This window comes from Anneissia japonica, unplaced genomic scaffold, assembly GCF_011630105.1.
Source record: "Anneissia japonica isolate Jap-2015-1 unplaced genomic scaffold, ASM1163010v1 scaffold573_len2283161_cov171, whole genome shotgun sequence".
In the NCBI taxonomy this organism is placed as follows: domain Eukaryota; kingdom Metazoa; phylum Echinodermata; class Crinoidea; order Comatulida; family Comatulidae; genus Anneissia; species Anneissia japonica.
In genome coordinates, this window is record NW_022719802.1 from 1,941,056 (window position 1) to 1,959,841 (window position 18,786).

The 18,786-nt window shown below is 32.4% G+C and overlaps 1 protein-coding gene across 4 annotated transcripts in view; it reads left to right on the top strand.

Annotated features, from left to right (window-relative positions):
* LOC117111038 (golgin subfamily B member 1-like) overlaps positions 1-18,786 on the top strand; it is a 66,165-nt gene that overhangs the window by 1,923 nt on the left and 45,456 nt on the right. For 2 of the 4 annotated variants that reach the window (XM_033253905.1, XM_033253906.1), the window contains exons 2-13: positions 645-821; positions 2,593-2,718; positions 2,904-3,029; positions 3,508-3,654; positions 6,420-6,554; positions 7,179-7,244; positions 8,005-8,052; positions 8,945-9,016; positions 11,417-11,563; positions 14,221-14,430; positions 15,886-15,921; positions 17,886-17,993. In XM_033253905.1, the coding sequence (XP_033109796.1) occupies positions 645-821; positions 2,593-2,718; positions 2,904-3,029; positions 3,508-3,654; positions 6,420-6,554; positions 7,179-7,244; positions 8,005-8,052; positions 8,945-9,016; positions 11,417-11,563; positions 14,221-14,430; positions 15,886-15,921; positions 17,886-17,993 (1,398 nt within the window). Of the gene's footprint in view, positions 1-644; positions 822-2,592; positions 2,719-2,903; positions 3,030-3,507; positions 3,655-6,419; positions 6,555-7,178; positions 7,245-8,004; positions 8,053-8,719; positions 8,761-8,944; positions 9,017-11,416; positions 11,564-14,220; positions 14,431-15,885; positions 15,922-17,885; positions 17,994-18,786 lie in introns of those variants that run through there. The other 2 variants (XM_033253907.1, XM_033253908.1) reach the window with 2 other exon arrangements.

The window sequence follows — 18,786 nt, forward strand, 5'->3', positions numbered from 1 at the left end:
AAAATGTATGTCAAATGTTTTCTTATTAAGTTTTTATGACTACTGATGTATTTTTATTTTCCTTGTCCTTTGAAGAGCTCTCAATTTTGCAGCAACCTTTATATTATCCAATACTGGTTTGTCAACAAATGGGTACTTGTTAGTATCTGAATATGAAAAATTTGGATAATAATACTTTAAAGAATACTCATCAGGTAGTGGAGAAGATTTTCATATTGTACATAAAATTCTGATATTATGTCAAATGACATGGGTGCAAGTGGTATCAAAGAGTATCGAACTGCAAGAGGTCTGACTGACCTAATTTTGTATGAACGTTAAAAAAAAAAGTATTGCCACAAGATAGGGGGTGCCCTATTAGAATTCCTATTCGAATAGAGTTCGCTCGAAACTCGTCTTTTTAGGACACACCCCTTCATGGCAGTACTTTTTGAAATAGAATTATGTTCCAACGAAACCATGTGAGAGTTTGGCCTTTTGCAGGTTTGTAATCTTTGGTGATATTCTGTGCCTGATATAAATCTATGAAAATAAAATATGTGTAAATAGAATAATTCTATGTGAAAATATTCATGGTTTTTTTAAATTTTGATAATATTACTACATGAGGCAATATTCTATGTGATTTTCTTTTTTTAATATAGCGAACACTGAAGGACCAGATGCGTAGCAGGTTGGAGCGAGAGAATAAAAACTTAAAGAAAGCTTTGAATGAGGAGCATGCAAACAGCATAAAAGAAGAAGTAAGTGAAGTTGAACTACTCAGAGCAAAGTTGGAACGACAAGCAAAAGTGATAGATGAACTGAAACATGTTGCCACAGTGAGTATATAATTGCTATTGTTGCTATAGTATTGTATAGTATAGTAGTGCAGATGTCTTCCACTGCTGCTTCTGTAATGTTGCTACATTATGACTTTAACTTCACTATATGCTTTTTTAGTACCTTAAAGTAAAGCATAATGGTAAGTATAGTCATATAAATTGAAATATGACTGGAGTAGTACCTCTGTACATTTTTTACACGTATTCTAAGCAAGCTATAAGAAAATCTTACCGCCGAATAATATAAACGAGTAATACTGCATAAAGACAATAATTGCATACTTATGGTAGTGCATTCTGCAAAAGGCCTCAATGCGCTTTACAAAAAGAAAAGAAAACAAGCAGTAAACAACTGCGGTACTTAAACTAAAACAGTTCCAAAAAAGCATTTGCTCTATCGGTGTAAGTATCCAGAACAGGGCTCCACCCACCGATGTCGAAAGCAAACGTCGCTGTCACACCCAGGTGCACATAGGCACTATGTTAGGCAGTATGCATGGCTCCGGTAGCTTCCAAAGACAGAATAAGTCCTCGGCTCTACTACCGTGCACTGCAAAAGACAACAACGTCTCGAGTAAGCAACAGGTGGGGGCCCCGCTTTGGACACTCCACAAACGATAGCACATACCTCACCACCCTGTATGAATTAAAGGAAAACATATGCATATTCAGTGTTGTTAAACTGAAAAGTTTTTGGCAGGGTTTTGAAAGACTCGATAGAATCAGCCGATTTGATGTACTGAGGAAGACCATTCCATAGTTTTGGGGCGGCATTTGCAAACGAACGAGAGCCATAACTCATCCTCATTTTCGGAAATTCAAGATTGAGTTAAGAAGAAGATCGAAGTTTCCGTATCGGTATGCAAGTGGGGATGAGCTCTGAAATATACGATGGAGAAAGGTTGTGAATGGACTTGTATGTAAGAGGCAGGATCTTGAAAGCTATTCGCTGATTTAGCCAGTACAAGTTTTGAAGAACTGGTGTAATGTGGCAATATGGCTTAAAGCATGAGAAAAGTCCAGCAGCAGTATTTTGTACAGGTTGAGGCTGAAATGTGAGTTTTGGAAGGTTGTAGAGTAGACTATTACAGTTATCCAGCCTTGAGGTTACAAATGCATGAACCAATGTTGCAGCAGACCTATCGTCCAGAAACCTACGGATGCTGCCAATTTTTTTAATGCCCAACATTGCTGAAGAGCATATAGATTTATTTATTTATTTATTTATTTATTTCAACAATATTTTACGAGGGTGGTCCATCCAGCCGGAGCTGATCATTAAGGACCCTCAATACATAACACAAGTAACAAAAGAAATATAAATAGAAAAACAAAGAAATTAAAATTTAAAAAAAAAATTAAAAAAAATAAATAAATAAATAAAAAATTTAAAAAATAAAAAATAAAATAACTAAGTAACAAAGGAAAAGAAATTATTACATATAAATATATTATATAAATAAAAATCTAAATTTAAATCAAATTGACTATAAAATAATTTTTTTTTAAATAATTAAATAATAAATAATAATAAAAAAAAAATAATAATAATAATATTAAATAATAATAATAATAATAATAATAATAATAATAATAATAATAATAATAATAATAATAATAATTTAAAAATTATTTCACTTGGGTTTTCATTGAAAGTGACGAATCGAACCTAACACCCAGGTTTCCGGCTTCAGCAGACACATTCATCACCGAGTCAACTTGATTTCTTACTTTCATGGTGGTTATTGATTTTTTTAATGTTCCTCAGGATGCCAACAGGGATGTTCTGAGTGTAGACAAGAATGGAAGTATGAGATCTCTGAACGATGAAGTTAGTCTTGCATCTGAATGTGGTACGTCCATCATCTCGGACGACGAAGATGGATGGAATGAGGTAGGAATTAATAGCCTATACTTATTTTCGTTAGAGTTAACAGGTGATATCATTAAGTTTCACTTTTCACTTTGCCTTTTCGGTGACAAATCTGTCATAATGTACTGGTCCATCTGTTATCCACACCTGGTGAGGTCTTCTCTCCGTCTTAAGTTTTTGCTATTCCCCTCCTTTCTTATATTCAGTTTGATAAAGCAGAATTAGAGGCTAATTACCAACAGCTAAGCAAAGAGTACCTTCAACTTAAGAAAGCATATACTCAGCTACAGACAATGGTAGGAGGCACGCTGGACCCACAGAGAGAGGCAAAGGTAAAGAAATTCTATGCAACCTTACATTACCACATCATTATGTTAGTGTCACTATGGTAGTCCTGCTGAAATTGTTGTATTGCCCAAAGTTCAGTGACATTTGCAAATTAGGTTTGGCTTGTCATATATTTGAAACTTTTACTTACTATAATAAGTTTATAGACCTGATTCTAGAGCCAACCATCACTCACCCCATAAATTTAGGTTAATGCAAAGGTAGTTGAAGCTCTCAGATTTACTAATTATAAAGCCGAAGAAATGTTTGTTTTAACCCTTTTAGTATATGTGGCTCCTAATTCATTAGGAAATATATTTGCAAAAAAAGTGGCAGCAATAGATTTTGAGGACTTTAGGATGGTCAGATATGGGACATGCTACTTTTTTTTATGCCTAATATTGTCAGACTCATGCAAATTGCAAACTCGCATACATTTTTAATGATTTTCATAAACATTTTTTATGTTGTTATATTTTTAAGATGAGAAGAGATTTAGAATCTGACCTTATTGAAAGCCAGGCTACGATAGAAGCACTACAGAAGTCACTGCAGGATAATGGCACCAGTGTGGATTGGCTAAATGAGAAAAGGGCGATGCAACAGCAGATTAAAAAGTCCAATGAAAAGGTAAATTTAATTTTGTTTTATATTGATGCATGGGATTTATTATTTTTTTAATATAGTAACCAAACATATTAATAGAATTCATAGGAGTGATTTAATACTTATTAATACAGAATAATTATTTTTGGTCTTTGTGCTTTACGAATTTTTAACTAATAATTAATTACCGTTACTGATTGCATTTCTGAAGAATGCTTAATATTAATAGAGAAGAAATGGATGATTAAGTGCTATAAAAATGTATTCATAATGATCTCTTAATTATTTCTAAAATTGACATATTCTATATAAAATTATTGAAAGTCTGTGCTGAAATATAAAATTAATATTGATTTTTTTTTTTTTTTTTTGACATATCTACTCTTAAAATATCATATTATACCAATTTATTTTAATAGTAAATAAGTTTTTTACAAAGATAGTTATTTAAATATATAATTCAATTTTCAATTTTAGCCATTCTTTTGTGTTCTGTGATTTTTTTTTTTTAACATTGTCTCTGTGGATGTTTTAGATTCATTTGAATGTTACACAGTTTCTCGTCACCTAGAAGCCTAGGCCTGTGTAAATGAAGCCTAGGCCCAGTATTTATGTGTGAGTTGTAGGTAGAAGAGCATGCATAGCGCTAGATGGCAATGTTACCATCAAAAGTTTAACCCCATTATACTGTACTATGTAGTGCATTACATTCATTATTCTTGGAGATAATGAACTTTAGTAGTGTTTGTAGTGCATGTGGTATTGACGGTGCCATCTTATTTTAAGAGAATGACCTCAAAATCTTTATCACTATCATCATTATTATGATCTGTATTATTATTATTATCATTATTATTGTAATCACCATTGTTTTCTTAGTAATTATCATCTCATAATCAGCATCACCAATATCATTTTATCATATTCATTATCATTACTATATTACCATCATCATCATCATCTCATATTATTGAGATCATAATTATCATTATCATTATTGCCCCATAATCATCATCACAAACACCATTTCATCATAAACGATAACATCGCTACCATTGTCATCAATATCATCATATCTATATCTGTACCATCACTATTTTCATTATTATTATCAATGTCGTATTATCATAATTATTTTTATCATCATCATCAGTATAATATAATAAAAATATAAATTACCATATTTTCTTTAACCAACCAAAAGTACTTGGATGAATCTTTTAGTGTTTTTATCTTATTTCAAGCAGTTTAAATAACTACTTACACTTTTTAGCAAATGTTGTCATTTTTTAAATTTAATTTGTCTCATAATTTCATTCTCGTATATTCCTCTTCCTCTAAGCTGAAGGTATGATATTCTTTTAGATTTTTATTTCTTTTATTTATTTTTCTGTTTTTCATTTTAGTGAAGTTATCAATACTTATATACTTTGCTCATATTTATAGTAGCATGAAGACATAGATTTACAATTTTATTAGTTAAATAAGTAAATAGCATTTGATTGCCTTATATTTAGTTGAGAATCAATACTTAATTTCACAGCAAGCAAGTTGTATTATGAAGGGTATGTCAGGGGATAAAAGCAGTTTATATAGTTGCTTATTTATTAAATTTATCTCGTCAATTTACAATTTTATTATTTAAATAAATAATTAGCATTTGATTGCATTATAATTAGTTGAGAATCAATACTTAATTTTACAACAAGCAAGTTGTATTACAAAGACAGTATGTCAGGGAATATATACCTGTAGTAGTTTTGCTTACAGTATTTGTTAAATTTACCCACCTCCTGTTTAATGTTGGTTTTAGGGGTATAATTCTCTTTCTTAATAACCCCTTCTGTTACATACATGTAGAAGTGGTTTGGCGCAGCATGAACGGTTTGGTTTTCCCAACCATTAGGTCAGGGTTTTTCAATTTCTCGCTGCACATTTCGCTTGTGTCCTTGAGCATTGCTTCTCTCCACCAGGGAGTGTAAGTGGGTACCCAGTAAGGTTAAAATGCCAAATATACTGATTAGCTGCCGCAATGTTATGGAATACTCCCTCGAGGAGCTGAGTTTGTGTTCCATAGGTGTTTAATCCAAGACCGGAGTAATAACAATGTGAAGGGCATAGAGATGCGCTATTAAGTCTTATTGTTTTCGTCGTCGCCGCCGTCGTTATATTATCATTATTTTTATGTTCTTACAATAATAATTTATTTGTTATTTTCACCTGAATATTGGTGCCTTCTTTGTTGAGAGAAGCAACTGCAGTTTTAAGATATATTTTAATGTCTGACAAAATTGATTTGTATCTCCATGGCAACATGTTTTTGCTGCATGAATACTGAATATGGAAATAAAATTTGTATTGATATTTATTCATTAATATTTCAGTTTATAATTAAGTTATACTAAATCTACTCGCCCTGCTAAACTGATATAACTTGTTCATTGCAAAAACTGATTACTATTTATGTTTATATTTTATATCAAATTTAGGGCCAATATTTTATCAACATTTTCAATAATACTGTTTTGCACCCCTGCCTCCACAAAACAATTGATTTTGCAACACCATTCTCCATGGTTTTTCTACATACTAAAACTTAGCAACCACGACAAATATGTAAGTTATTTAAAGGCAGGATGTTGGATCAACATTTTCATGTACTATGTCCTCCCAACTGTATAAGACTACCCCCTGTTTTAATTTTCTATTTTAAGCCTCATCTTATATGTGAGAATATACAAATTCATAAAATTGTTACCATAACTAAATTACTATTTTGTATCCTACAGGTGAATGAACTGGAGTACTCCTTAAAGCAAGCAGAGGATGAGAAAGAGCTTCTGGAATTCCAACTACTGGAGACATCTGAAGGAGATGACATCATTGAGACAGGCTCACCAAGAGCAAGCACGCCAAGAATAATGGTAAATGTTGGCAAGAGGTTCCAAGTTGAGAAGATTTTAATGAGATACGGAAAAAAATTGCCTTATAAAAGATATGAAGCCACACATAATCAAAATATACACTTAAAAATAGAAATTTCCATAATTTTTATATCTCATTAATTTATTAGCTTTTAACTGCAAAAACATAAATTTATGGACATTTCAATAAATAATACCTTTCACAAAATATTTTTTGCACCATTATATTTATCATAGAAAATAATGATTTCTTAAAAATTAGGAATTGAATTGTTTATTTAATTTTTTTATATTTTCTTTATTTTTTGGGCGGCTGTTACCTATAACACATCTTATTGTGTTTTGCTAGGCCGAGTAATACTTATGGCAAATTGAATCATCTAATGGGGCACCTAGATGCTAGGCTATGCACCCATTGGCACTGAATTTTATGAGACAACGTAATAAATTAGTAAAAACGTACAAATATGAATTTGTGGGGGATTGGTTATTTTCCGGTAGATCTTTGCTTGTTTGGGGGAGTGCAGTAGACTTGGGACCACTTTAAACGTTACTAGAAATGAGTGATGAAATTGAAATATTTGCTGTATATTTTAATAATAATTTTTTTTTTTTTTTTATTAGATTACTCACCATTTAAGCACAGATGGAGCTGGACTCCAGTATGCTTGTACTCTAGACAGTTTTGATGTATGTATTTGGAAATTATATATACAATAATCCTTTGAACATACTTACATTTTCAACACAATAGAAGGATATCTTGTTGGATAACATCTGTTGGAATACTTCTTTAAATGTGTTACTTTATAAATTCTTCTTTAGCCAATAAACTTGATCAAAATGTTTGTGTACTGGTATATGAGATATATTTACCATTATATACATAAATTATATTAAAAAAAATATAAAATAAATAAATATAAAATATTATATAAAATAATTTATTAAAGCTTTTTATACTTAGTTTGCTATAAAAACCCAGAAAAAAAAATACAATTAGATAAGATACTCTGTGCCATTTTAATAATACTAATAATTACTACTTACATTTTTATTTATTTATTTACTTTATATTCTGTAATTGAATTCTCTTTTTTTTTTTAAATTTTTTAAAATTTTATTTTACTTTTTTCTATCTTTTTTTTTTGTACATTAAGTTATTCCTTAATTACTACAGAATAATGAGAGTATTTGTTTTGTTTGTCCAGTATTTTTTTCTTTACTCATTTATCTTTTCAATAATTCATTTTTATATGTTGTCAGTTGTTGTTTTGTAACTGTTGTACGGGTCGAACCTCTCCTGCGCGAGAGTGTTCCTCTGTTATAAAAGAGAGAACCAATAAATCTTATCTTATCTTATCTTATCTTACTTATTCAAAATTTAATAAAAGTAATTGCCAATTTATTGCATAATTAAGAAGTTTATTCCATTTCTTTTGACTACCAGGAAATTTTGTTTAGTGAATTAAAGCAACGTCTAGAAGCATTGAACAAGGTATTTATCATCTTTTGAATTCATTATATTATTTAGATAGAACATATTTTAATTTTATTTTTATTTTATAATACTGAATCTAGAAACATTACTAGGGGCCTCTTGATAGGCTGTCTTACCAAATCAAGTAACTCATCGGTAGTAGTTAAGTAAATTATGTAATACAAAATTCATTCTGACTGGGAACCCATGGGGTGGTAGTGATGGTAAATGAGATAAGTGAGTGATGCTGTATAGGACAGAACATCCGAAGACAATCTAGTCCTTCCAAATAATAGTACCATAAATTCCTGTACTCTTCAACAAACACTGTAGAAATCCATAGTTTACTGTGGACCATTTTATCATTTTGGTTATGTAACTGGTAATTGGTTAATTTATCCATGGAGGAAAGAAACAGATGATCCCTGTCTATATGTTTATGCCATAGTTTATTCTACTAACCTGAAGGTTTATTGTCAATAAACTTGGGTCATCTACTATTACATTCATGTTAAGCTTGGTTTCCATACAATCACCATACAGTCGCTACAGCATTTTCACTGCAGTCCTTGCACTGAAACTCTCCTTGATGCAACTGACCAATCAGCATCGCCAAAAGAGTCAGAGATAGCATGTTGTGATTTTTATGCAAACCAGGTTTAAAAATAGAGCAACTGTTGGAATGGTGCAATTGAGTGATTGAGTCTTGTGGTAAAGGTGATAATGGTAATATTCAGTAATGATTCATTGTTTGAATTATATTTGCTGCAGATGACTGATTTTTCTATTTCTTTGTTTCCTTTGCATCTTTATCTGTGAAACTCAGACATCCTGTCATTAATATCATATGTAAAATTGATAGGAAGATCAAAATTCATTTATTATTTCTTGTTCTTATTTTCTTGTTTAGGATTGTTTCTTATCAAGACCAGATTCGGAGTTACTGGGTCAAACGCTCAAGATGTTGAATGTGGCTGACAAGGTAAAATGATGAATTTTGTCATTGTCATCGGTTTGGGATGTTGTCATCAATTGTCATAGCAGTGTAAACAGTACAATGTAGACTAGATCTGAATTGACTATAATATAGTATATTAATATACTAATATTAGTATAGTGTATTATATAATGTATATTATACATCATTATTTGATTTGCACTATTTAGAGCATTGTCAAGTTCATCAAGGAAGCAATATGATTATGTATATACAATATCTAAGTGCAGCTTCATAAATGTTTAAAAACTTTATAAAAAAAATAATATAAATATCACTCCTAAAATTGACAAGGCCATACTACATTTCACTTTTATTTCTTTTAAACATCATCAGGAATAAGGCCAAATAAAAAAAAATATTGTGTTGGCCACATCCGACCGACCCAAAATGTTCAAAATTGAGGGTTGGCATTTTATTTTTTATTTATATATTTAATTTTCTTTTTACACTTACTCAACGAAAAATACTTTTTTAATGAGCTGAAAAGGCTGGAAAATGGCTTATGTAACAGTGTTGTGTGATCGTTTTGCTCTTCAATATAGATTTTAAAATGGTCTTCGTTATAGTTTTTTGTATTTTCTACTTTTTAAGCTTAAACTCTTTATCGGTAAAAACAAAAACAATCAAAAATTACCAGAAATCCTAATTAATATGTATTTATTTAAATGAGGCAATTATCCAATCACAGCAAAGTAAGTATCCTGATGAGAAAGTATATTGGGAATAAACAGTTCTGAGATGTAGATTAGAGCAAGTTTTCAGTGTGAGAACCAAGTTTATGGTCAGGAAGCAAAATAAATAATTAATTACCTTTAAAGTAGAGAAAAAAAATTAATTCTTTGGATGCCGCTAAGCCACTATTTAAGCTTTGGTCTTATCAATTTTTGGAGTGACATTCATACTCTTTGCACTTAAACTCGGTGCACATCCTTAATGGTCTTTTATATAAAACAATGTAATTTAATTTTCACATTTGCTGTATCTTTTTTCTGCGATGTATTTTTGCACCTACTGTAATTTTCTTTTAGACAAAATAAAGAAATCTGAACCTGAATAATGCTCATTGCACCAACTGACCAATTGTATCATTTGCAGAGATCCCAAGTCTCCCGAAAAATGGCGGGTTCTCCCGATTTTTGAGACCGCCTCCCTCCCTCCCGATTTTTATTAATAATCTCCCGATTTTTTTAAATATCCCGAAAATTTCACAAAAAAATGTGATTTCCTCGATGTCATAGAGCAATGAAACAATTCTTATCTTAAGCCAATATACTATGGCGCTCGCTCAGCCTTAAAATGTCGTAAACAAGACCAGGGAGTTGTTATTTAAGTTGTTTATCAAAATAACAACTCCATGGCAATTGGCAGGCCTAGATCCGTGGTAGAATCGCCTAGTTTATCCTCCATGTTACGATCTTTTTCAACCGCGCCGACCTCAACCAATGAGATGGCTGTCAGTTGAGTAAATAAATTTCAACAAATTAACGAAATTAGAAATCACATGGGAATGGATGCCACAAGTTTTTTCGCCGCGAAGATTTGGAAGTTTGTAGAATCGGTGCATAAAAAATACTTTTTCTTTCAAGTAAGCTTCAGTTCTTTAATAACAATACTAAAAAAGTCATAGTTAGTAGGTTTTGGTACTAAGTAGTCTTCCGAAAAATGAAGTTTATTTTAATATCAATCCCGAAATACATGTAGGCCTAGGCTCTATCTGCACTGCAGGGTATGTGTGTTGTGTTGAGTGGGCTTCTGTATGTAGTGGTGGTCATGTCTGCGGCCTTAGGCCTAGTTACGCACGTACAGATGGAGCCTAGCGAGGCAGGATTTAATGTTTTTTCATGGCATTATGTACCAATTATTATAGGCTAGACATATGTAAATGCTGACTTAAAACATGTAGTATGATTTACTAACTAAATTAAAATATATATATATATTTTTTTATTTTTTAGCAATCGTGTGGATCTTGCAAGTTGCAGTTACCTTGCTAGAATTCTATGTTCTTTGAAGTGATGTAGTAAATCAGCCATAGCCTCTAATATGCCAATGCATATTAGCAAAGCCTTGTTGACTGCTGCCAAGAATGCTTTACTAGCAAAATTCTAAATAAATAATAATATTTATAAATTTATATTTTAGGCCAACTGCATATGTAAACAAATGTAAAATTGTTAAATAAAAGTAAACAAATTGATGAAAATTGTTTGTTTTCTTCATTTTGTGTAATACTTTCATGTTTCACAGCGCGTCGTAAGGCGTCACAGCGCATCACTACAGGGGGCAATCGCTTCACGAAAAAATTCTCCCTATTTTTTGGTTTTCAAACTTGGGATCTCTGCATTTGTTAATATTTTCATGAATATTCATTGGATGTTTCAGAGATTGATAGCAATGGAAGAGGAAATAACATCTTTGAGGAGAGACATTTCAGAAGTAGAAAATGAGAGAGATATCTTAGCAACTGATAAGGTTAACATGACTGCTGAACTTGCCAATCAAACAGTAGAAGGTCAAAGTGCACAAGTGGTAAGGAATTGTGTATGATGTATATATTTATTTTTCTCTAAGTATTCTGCACCTGTCAATCACGTAGTGAAACTTTGGGTTGCTTTGTGAACCAAGTAAATTTAGCAGCCCAATGATGTGGGCCTTAGTAATAGATTATTATTTGATAGGAAAGCATAGGTAAAGGTAGGAGAATAACACATGCTCGCAGCGCCATTGTGCGTGGTCTGTGATTACCTAGCTGCTGTAAAGAAGCACCTATTAATAGTAGCTACATGTTCACATCATTGCACAATGGCAGAGGCTGAAATTAACCATAGCATCGGGGTAATCCTTTACTTTTCTGAAAGATGCAATTGATGCACTGGGGCCAGATGTGTATTCTGGATCTCCATTTTAAGTCCTTATCCGAGACGACTTGGTTCTACCAACCGAACCCAGGACAGGGACCGGCTTGAACCAGCGCCAATGTTAAGGCTGTAGTTAGCAACGCCCCAGCCTTGCCGCTTCGCCACTTGATTCGCCAATGCTTGCAAGTTACAGTATACCGCTTTAAAAATATTACGAGATTTTAATAAATTACATTCAGACCCATTTTCCAATATTTTTTTGAAGTGCAGTACACATACTTTTCAGACATCCATTACAATAAAGAAGAGCTACTCAACTGTAAGTTATTACACAAGTACTCGGTTGATTTCATCATTAAGAATATACAGAATTAGAAACACAATTATGTAGGAATGTGGCCAAAATGCAGGTGCATTTATGCCTGTTCACCTGTTTATTTCATGCAACTTATCAACGAAATCGTTCCTTTTAGATTTGCTAGATGAGTTGAAAATTATTGAAATGGATTCGAGAAACGGATATCAAGGTCCTAGGGTAATAATTAACTTGACTGATTGACAGTATAAACAGGAATTAATGATTGAATTAATGTTAAGAAGGATTACACCTGTAGGGAATGAATAACCTCTCTGTAATTTTGAAAACTGAATTTAAAACTCTCTCCAAGTTGAATTCTGTGTATTGTACATGTATCAAAAAATATGACCACATCACTCCAATTCTTAAGGAACTACACTGTTTGCCTGTTGATAACGAATACAATCTAAATTGCTGCTCACAACATACAAATCTTTAAACATACTTGCTCCATCATATCTCTCTGACATAATTCACAGCAGAACTCCTCCTTGTAACATGAGGTCTTCACATAAACACCTTTTGAACGTGCCAAGATGGAAACTTCATTGCTTTGGTTGCTTATCATTCTCTAGCGTTGCACCTCAATTATGGAATTCTTTTCGAGAACATTAAATTATCTCCCAATTTACAGGTTTTCAAGTAAAGTCTGAAAATGCACCTTTTCTCAATCGCATATTCTGAGCGCTTTACATTCTAGGGCCTGGCCTCCTGTAGCTAGGCCTATGTTGACTGGCCAAGTAAATTATTGATTGATTGTACTGCATTTCAGATTTTGTGATCTCACCTTTTTCTAGCTTTGCTGAAATAAATTTGCTCATGTGCATTCCAAATTTTGAGTTGAAAGGCAAGGAGAAAAATATATTTGTTTCCTATTTTTCACCTCTCAAGACCAACTCTTGAGCAAGCTGTTCAACTGAAAGCAGTTGATTGATCAATTAGATGCATATGCTCATTAAAAGCTGATAGTCATATTGTAGTACAAAATATAAAAGATTAACCATGAAAACATGCATACTAATACCCTATTCAGACTACACTCTGTTGCGATCGGTTGCAATTTAATCGGTGGTAATCCAATACTGTTACTCCCGATCGAAATCAACAAGCGCATTCAGACCAACGCAAACAAACTTTACATTCTAGGGTCTGGCCTCCTATAGCTAGGCCTATGTTGACTGACCGCAACCAAACAGTGCCTGTGGAATTTGTTGTGATTCGTTGCGATCGTATTCCATGGTAATCAGGAGTAATAAATATTGTAGCACTCAATCGCAACGTGTAACAATTGCGATATCGATATACTTATCGACTACTATTGGTGCTTTCACACACAATTTTACTTTGCAATTGTGTGTGATTGCTACAACCGATCGCAGTGCGATGCTAGTCTGAGAAGGGTATAAGTACCATTATTAATATTTGGTCAAATTTTGTCTATTTTTCTGATAATTGTCTATTATAAACTGCATTGACCACCTCTTGAGACAGGTAGCTACTGTAAGCCACATCAACTCTTTTTGGGGGGGTTTAAAGATTTTAATTAGCATATTTTATGCTTTTTATTAAGTTATGGCTTTTATGAATATACATACTTACACACACTATTTACTCTGTCAGTCAATTCAATTCAATTCAATTCAACTTTTATTGTCAAACACAGTGAGAACATGGTTTGAAATTCTTCTTGTTTGTTCACAGTTAAAATGTAAGTTAAAACAAGACACAAAAGATAAAATCACAGAGGAAACAGCAAAAATTTAAAAACAATAGATAGAGAATGAACGTATCTTTTTGATTTAATTAACAATAATCAAGTTGTTCAAATATAAATGTTTATCTGTATGCATCTACATTTTTAATTGGGCCCTTATATATCAGCTGGCCTACAGGTTCAGCTGGAAGGGTTACCCTCTTACAAAAAAGGAGAAATAAAATTTTTAAAATGAACCTACATTTTTCATTTTCAGAAAGTCAATGAGTTACAACAGACAGTGGAACAGCTGAAGCATGTGGAGGAAAAGATGGAGTTAGTAGAGGGCGCTTTTAAACGAAGTGAAGAACGGCTACAGCAAGAAAATGAAAAACTCAAGAAGCGATTGAGTGATGCTAATGAAGGAAGGACCAATGAGAATGAGATGCTACAGCAGAAAATAAATGAAAATAAACAATTGGAACAGGTAAGTTGAAGATATGTTTAGTTGAGCTTAATGATACAGCGGTCAAAATTTGTTTATTATATTCTTGAAAGAAATGTTATATATTATAAAATTCAAAAGAAATGTATTCTACTATGGACGGTAAAAATAAACAAAGCACTATATTTTATTAAAACATAAACTTAAATGTTCTTTATTACTACGGATAATATTAGGAATAGGAATATTTTTTTCTTTGTCAGTGTGGTAAAATGTGAAAATCATAACTCGGGTTATAAAATTTAAAAATACAAATTTTGAAGGAAGTTTTTTCGAGAAAAATTTAGAAATAAAGATAGTTTAAACAACCTTCTTATAAAGCGAGACCAGGGCATCTTCAGTTTATATTTCAAACATTTTACACATCTTCCAGAGATAACTTTTGTTAAAGTTTGTTTCAGTTATATTATGTCATACCAAAACCTATTTGATAATTAAAAAACAAATGTGATTACTCATTTTTTATTTTTTTAAATTAAAATAATAAATACACAAATTAATTTGTGTTAGATCATGAAATACACGCTGTTTTTTGTTGGAAAAAATACAAAAGTACTTGACAACAAATATGATTTCACAAACTCGCACTAACTATTTTCTCTCTGTTAGTGGTGAAAGCAACGATTTATCATACACACTTTATTATAAACTATTTTGTAGTATACAGTATACCTCATACATAGATTCTAGGCATTTGATCGGTTAAGAAGCGGGCAATATGAAGTACTATTCCCCTAAAAAATAACACTTTTTTGACTTGTCACGTGGTGCAAACTCTAGGCCCTACCATCCCACTTACGGTAGAGGGGACTGTGACCTCTACAACGTAAGAGATTTGCCCTTGAACACGCCACGGATCAGCGAGTAGACGATAAAAAATAATTATGGAGGCTGTCGGTTCAAGCTCCTGGATGAAGAAGAAATAGGCCTAGCCTAGACCTATACTGCTTGACGAAGCCGATAGCAAAAGCACCAAAAGACAAACTAAATGTCTTGTCAATAATTTACAAATATTGCAAGACGATGGGTTGAAATTGAGGAAATGAGCAAACAAGAGCTAGACACACTATTTGATCGTCTAGGCCCCAGGCCCTAGTTAGTAGGCCTTGAGGCTAGGCTAGGAAGTAAGTACTTTTTTAGGCCTTGTAGAATCTATTTATGAGATATATAAAACAAGTATTGACTGCTTTAGATGTGGGGAACAGTAAAATCTATTGCACCTCGGTGTTGTGGAGACCATAGCCTATCTTCCCTCAGGCCTTCGGCGATCGGGAAGATAGGCTACGATCTCCACATCACCTCAGGGCAATAGATTTCACCATTCCCCTCATGAGCCTAGGCCCCTTCATGGTATACTATGTGTTTCCATTTATAATTTTGAATAGTTTTTTATGTTGATACTTTAAATTAGTGTAATTAATTTCCTTCTCATTGAAGAGATACCCTCATTCATCAAGGTGTCTTCTGAAACAGGTGACCTTTTCTTCTATTTCTATTTCAGTATTTGCTATCCTTGTCTTTGCAGTATTTCAATATCAGCTATTAACACAATTTTTTCATACCCAGTACCTTTAACCACGTTCACCTCATTTTATTGGCCCTTTCATTTTTTTAATTCTATTTTTAACTAGTGCATGCTAAATTTTTGTTTATCTTTATGCAAAGGTAAATGATTAATTGTTTATGTTTGATTTATTATTATCATTAATAATTGCATTCATTTGAGTCTAGCAAAGGTTGATTGTGTGTACTCACACATATCCCTCTACATCACCCACACTCAGAAATCTGATCCAGTCTGTTTAATTATTTTTTGTTTCTTATCTGTGACACAATGTATAGCCCTAATGGATATATATCACAGGTGGGCAAAGTGCAGTCCGCAGGTCTCAGCCTACCAGACAGCAATTTTATCGTGACCCACACATTGGTGGCTCTAGAAATTTCATAAATCCATTGTTTATTATTATTTATTTCTTTTTATATAGCATACTATCTTTTTGGGTATGAATGTTAAATGTTTTATTAGATTGAATTGGAACTTAATAGTGTGTAGATACATTTTTGAAATTATAGTTTAGAAATGAAGACATGAAGTCTGAAATGGTCAAAATCACATAAAAAGTGATTTGGATTTTTTTTTTTGGTTGCATTATCTTATTGATTTAAAATTATATTTAACCTGTGCTATGATCTATGAAATGACAGTAAATGTTTCATGTTGTTGTATGTATCAAGCTATTTGCACAGGCTTTGCTTTTGAAATACTTAGAAATGTTTTTCTTAATGTCCACATGAATATTGTTATGTGAGCAATTACACAGAAAAATTTAACATTCTGTGAAATAAATTTGGAATAAAAAGTATTTTTACACCGAAAAGGCCTGTTAATACTTGCAGTGATAACGATAAAAACCTAAAAAGCAATTGTTCATAGAGAAAGTATAAGAAATAAGATAAGTTTTATATTAGGACGATTCGATAACGATTTATCGTGTATACGATGGCAAAATATTTTGACAAATCAATTCAAATGACATCATAATCATGGAAAAACGATAAAATCGTAGTAGTATCAACAATTTTACAATTTTTCCATGATTATGACGTCATTTGAATTGATTTGTCAAAATATTGTGTTATCAAATACACGATAAATCGTTATCGAATAATCCTAGTGTAAAAACTTCCCTGATTTCTTTTATTTCTATGTGAACAATTGCTTTTTAGTTTTTTTATCATTATCCTTCCAAGTATAAACAGGCCATAAATGTCTTACATGAGTTCTACTGTCCTCAGAAAGAGAGGCAAGGTGAAAGAAGAGACCTTTAAAGGGGTTCTCTCACATCCCACTGTTTTTTAAGTTTACAATATAGTTAAAGTTAAATTTTAAAAAAGCTACATGCTTGTATGGATTGAATGATTGATGTCAACAGCATGGTTTGTGCATTTCATGCTATTTTATCCAATGATTTACAACAGAATCTAAGTGACTTAACATCATTTATGCCCATTGTGTTTTTTTTAACAGCATGCGCTGCAGATAATGATTATTATATCATATTTCTTAATTTTAAAAAATATGTAAAATAGTTTCCAAATCCAATAATAATTTTAGCTTACCACATTTTGGCTGCTCCTTTGGCGAACCTTCATCCATATAAAATGATGGTTAATAATTAACCTTTTGTCATCTCTTTAGCTACCATTATTGGTTTAATCGGAATGATGTTTTTTCCTACCTGATGTGGCATCGTACTGAATGCTCCGTTCCCAGTTACTTGCAAAAACAAATTTTGCATTTGATTTGGGTGGGAATCGAACCCACGACCTCCAGATAACTAGCCTGGTGTCATAATAATTTTTTCGCTCTCTCATTATTGAGTTTGATACAATTTGGAACAAGTTGCATAACCGTTGTTTGATTTCCTTTGTAGAGGGTAACAGAATTAGAGCGAGAACTTAATCTTCGAGAGCGGCACTTGAATAAGACGGAACGACAGAGATTACTTACAATGGAAAAAGAAGTCACACAACACAAGAAGGTAGCCACTTATTTTCAGCATATTAATAAATTTACCTATTATAATTACCGTATTTTTTCGAATGAACGCCCTCTCGAATAAACTCCCCCCCCTTTATCTACAGGTAGAGCCCCAATTGGAATAAATGCCTCTCTAAATGACTGTAAACAATGTAATGGAAGCATTATCATCATTCTCAACATTCTATTAACGTTCTACTCAAGTTGAATTGCTTTTTTTTTTTAACCTGGTTGGGATCAATAAGTCTTTATGATCATACAATAACACATTTTGACGGTAATTATGTGCTGTAATTCCACATTTACAGTGTAATTAAGGAGAAATTATTTGAGTATACATCTTTAAAGCAAGAACACAAATAATATAATATAAGAAACACTATACAGGGTCTTACTACATATCAGAAAGTTGCAGAATCCTGAAAATGTTGGAAGTATATTCCCTCATGGTGGTCTTTAGCGGCCGCCAATGGGAGGGTGGATGGACACCCAGCAGCACGAAAAAAAACAGCTGAACAAAGGGCGGATGAACTCCTCGGAGCCAACGGCCAACCATGCCTTAGTTTAAGGAGTAGGTTAGATGTGTATAAGAGACAAAAATAACTTCAACTTTCTTTTTTCTCAAAATGTCCAAATCAAAGAGCTCAATCACCAAGCGCATAGAGGCTTTTTCGCATGATGCGCTCTACAAATCCAACTATTATTATTATTATTATTATTAAATTTAGGTAGCAGATTCATCCATCCAAGTGTTTAAACATGTAAACATCCTGAGGATCAACTCATGTAATTTG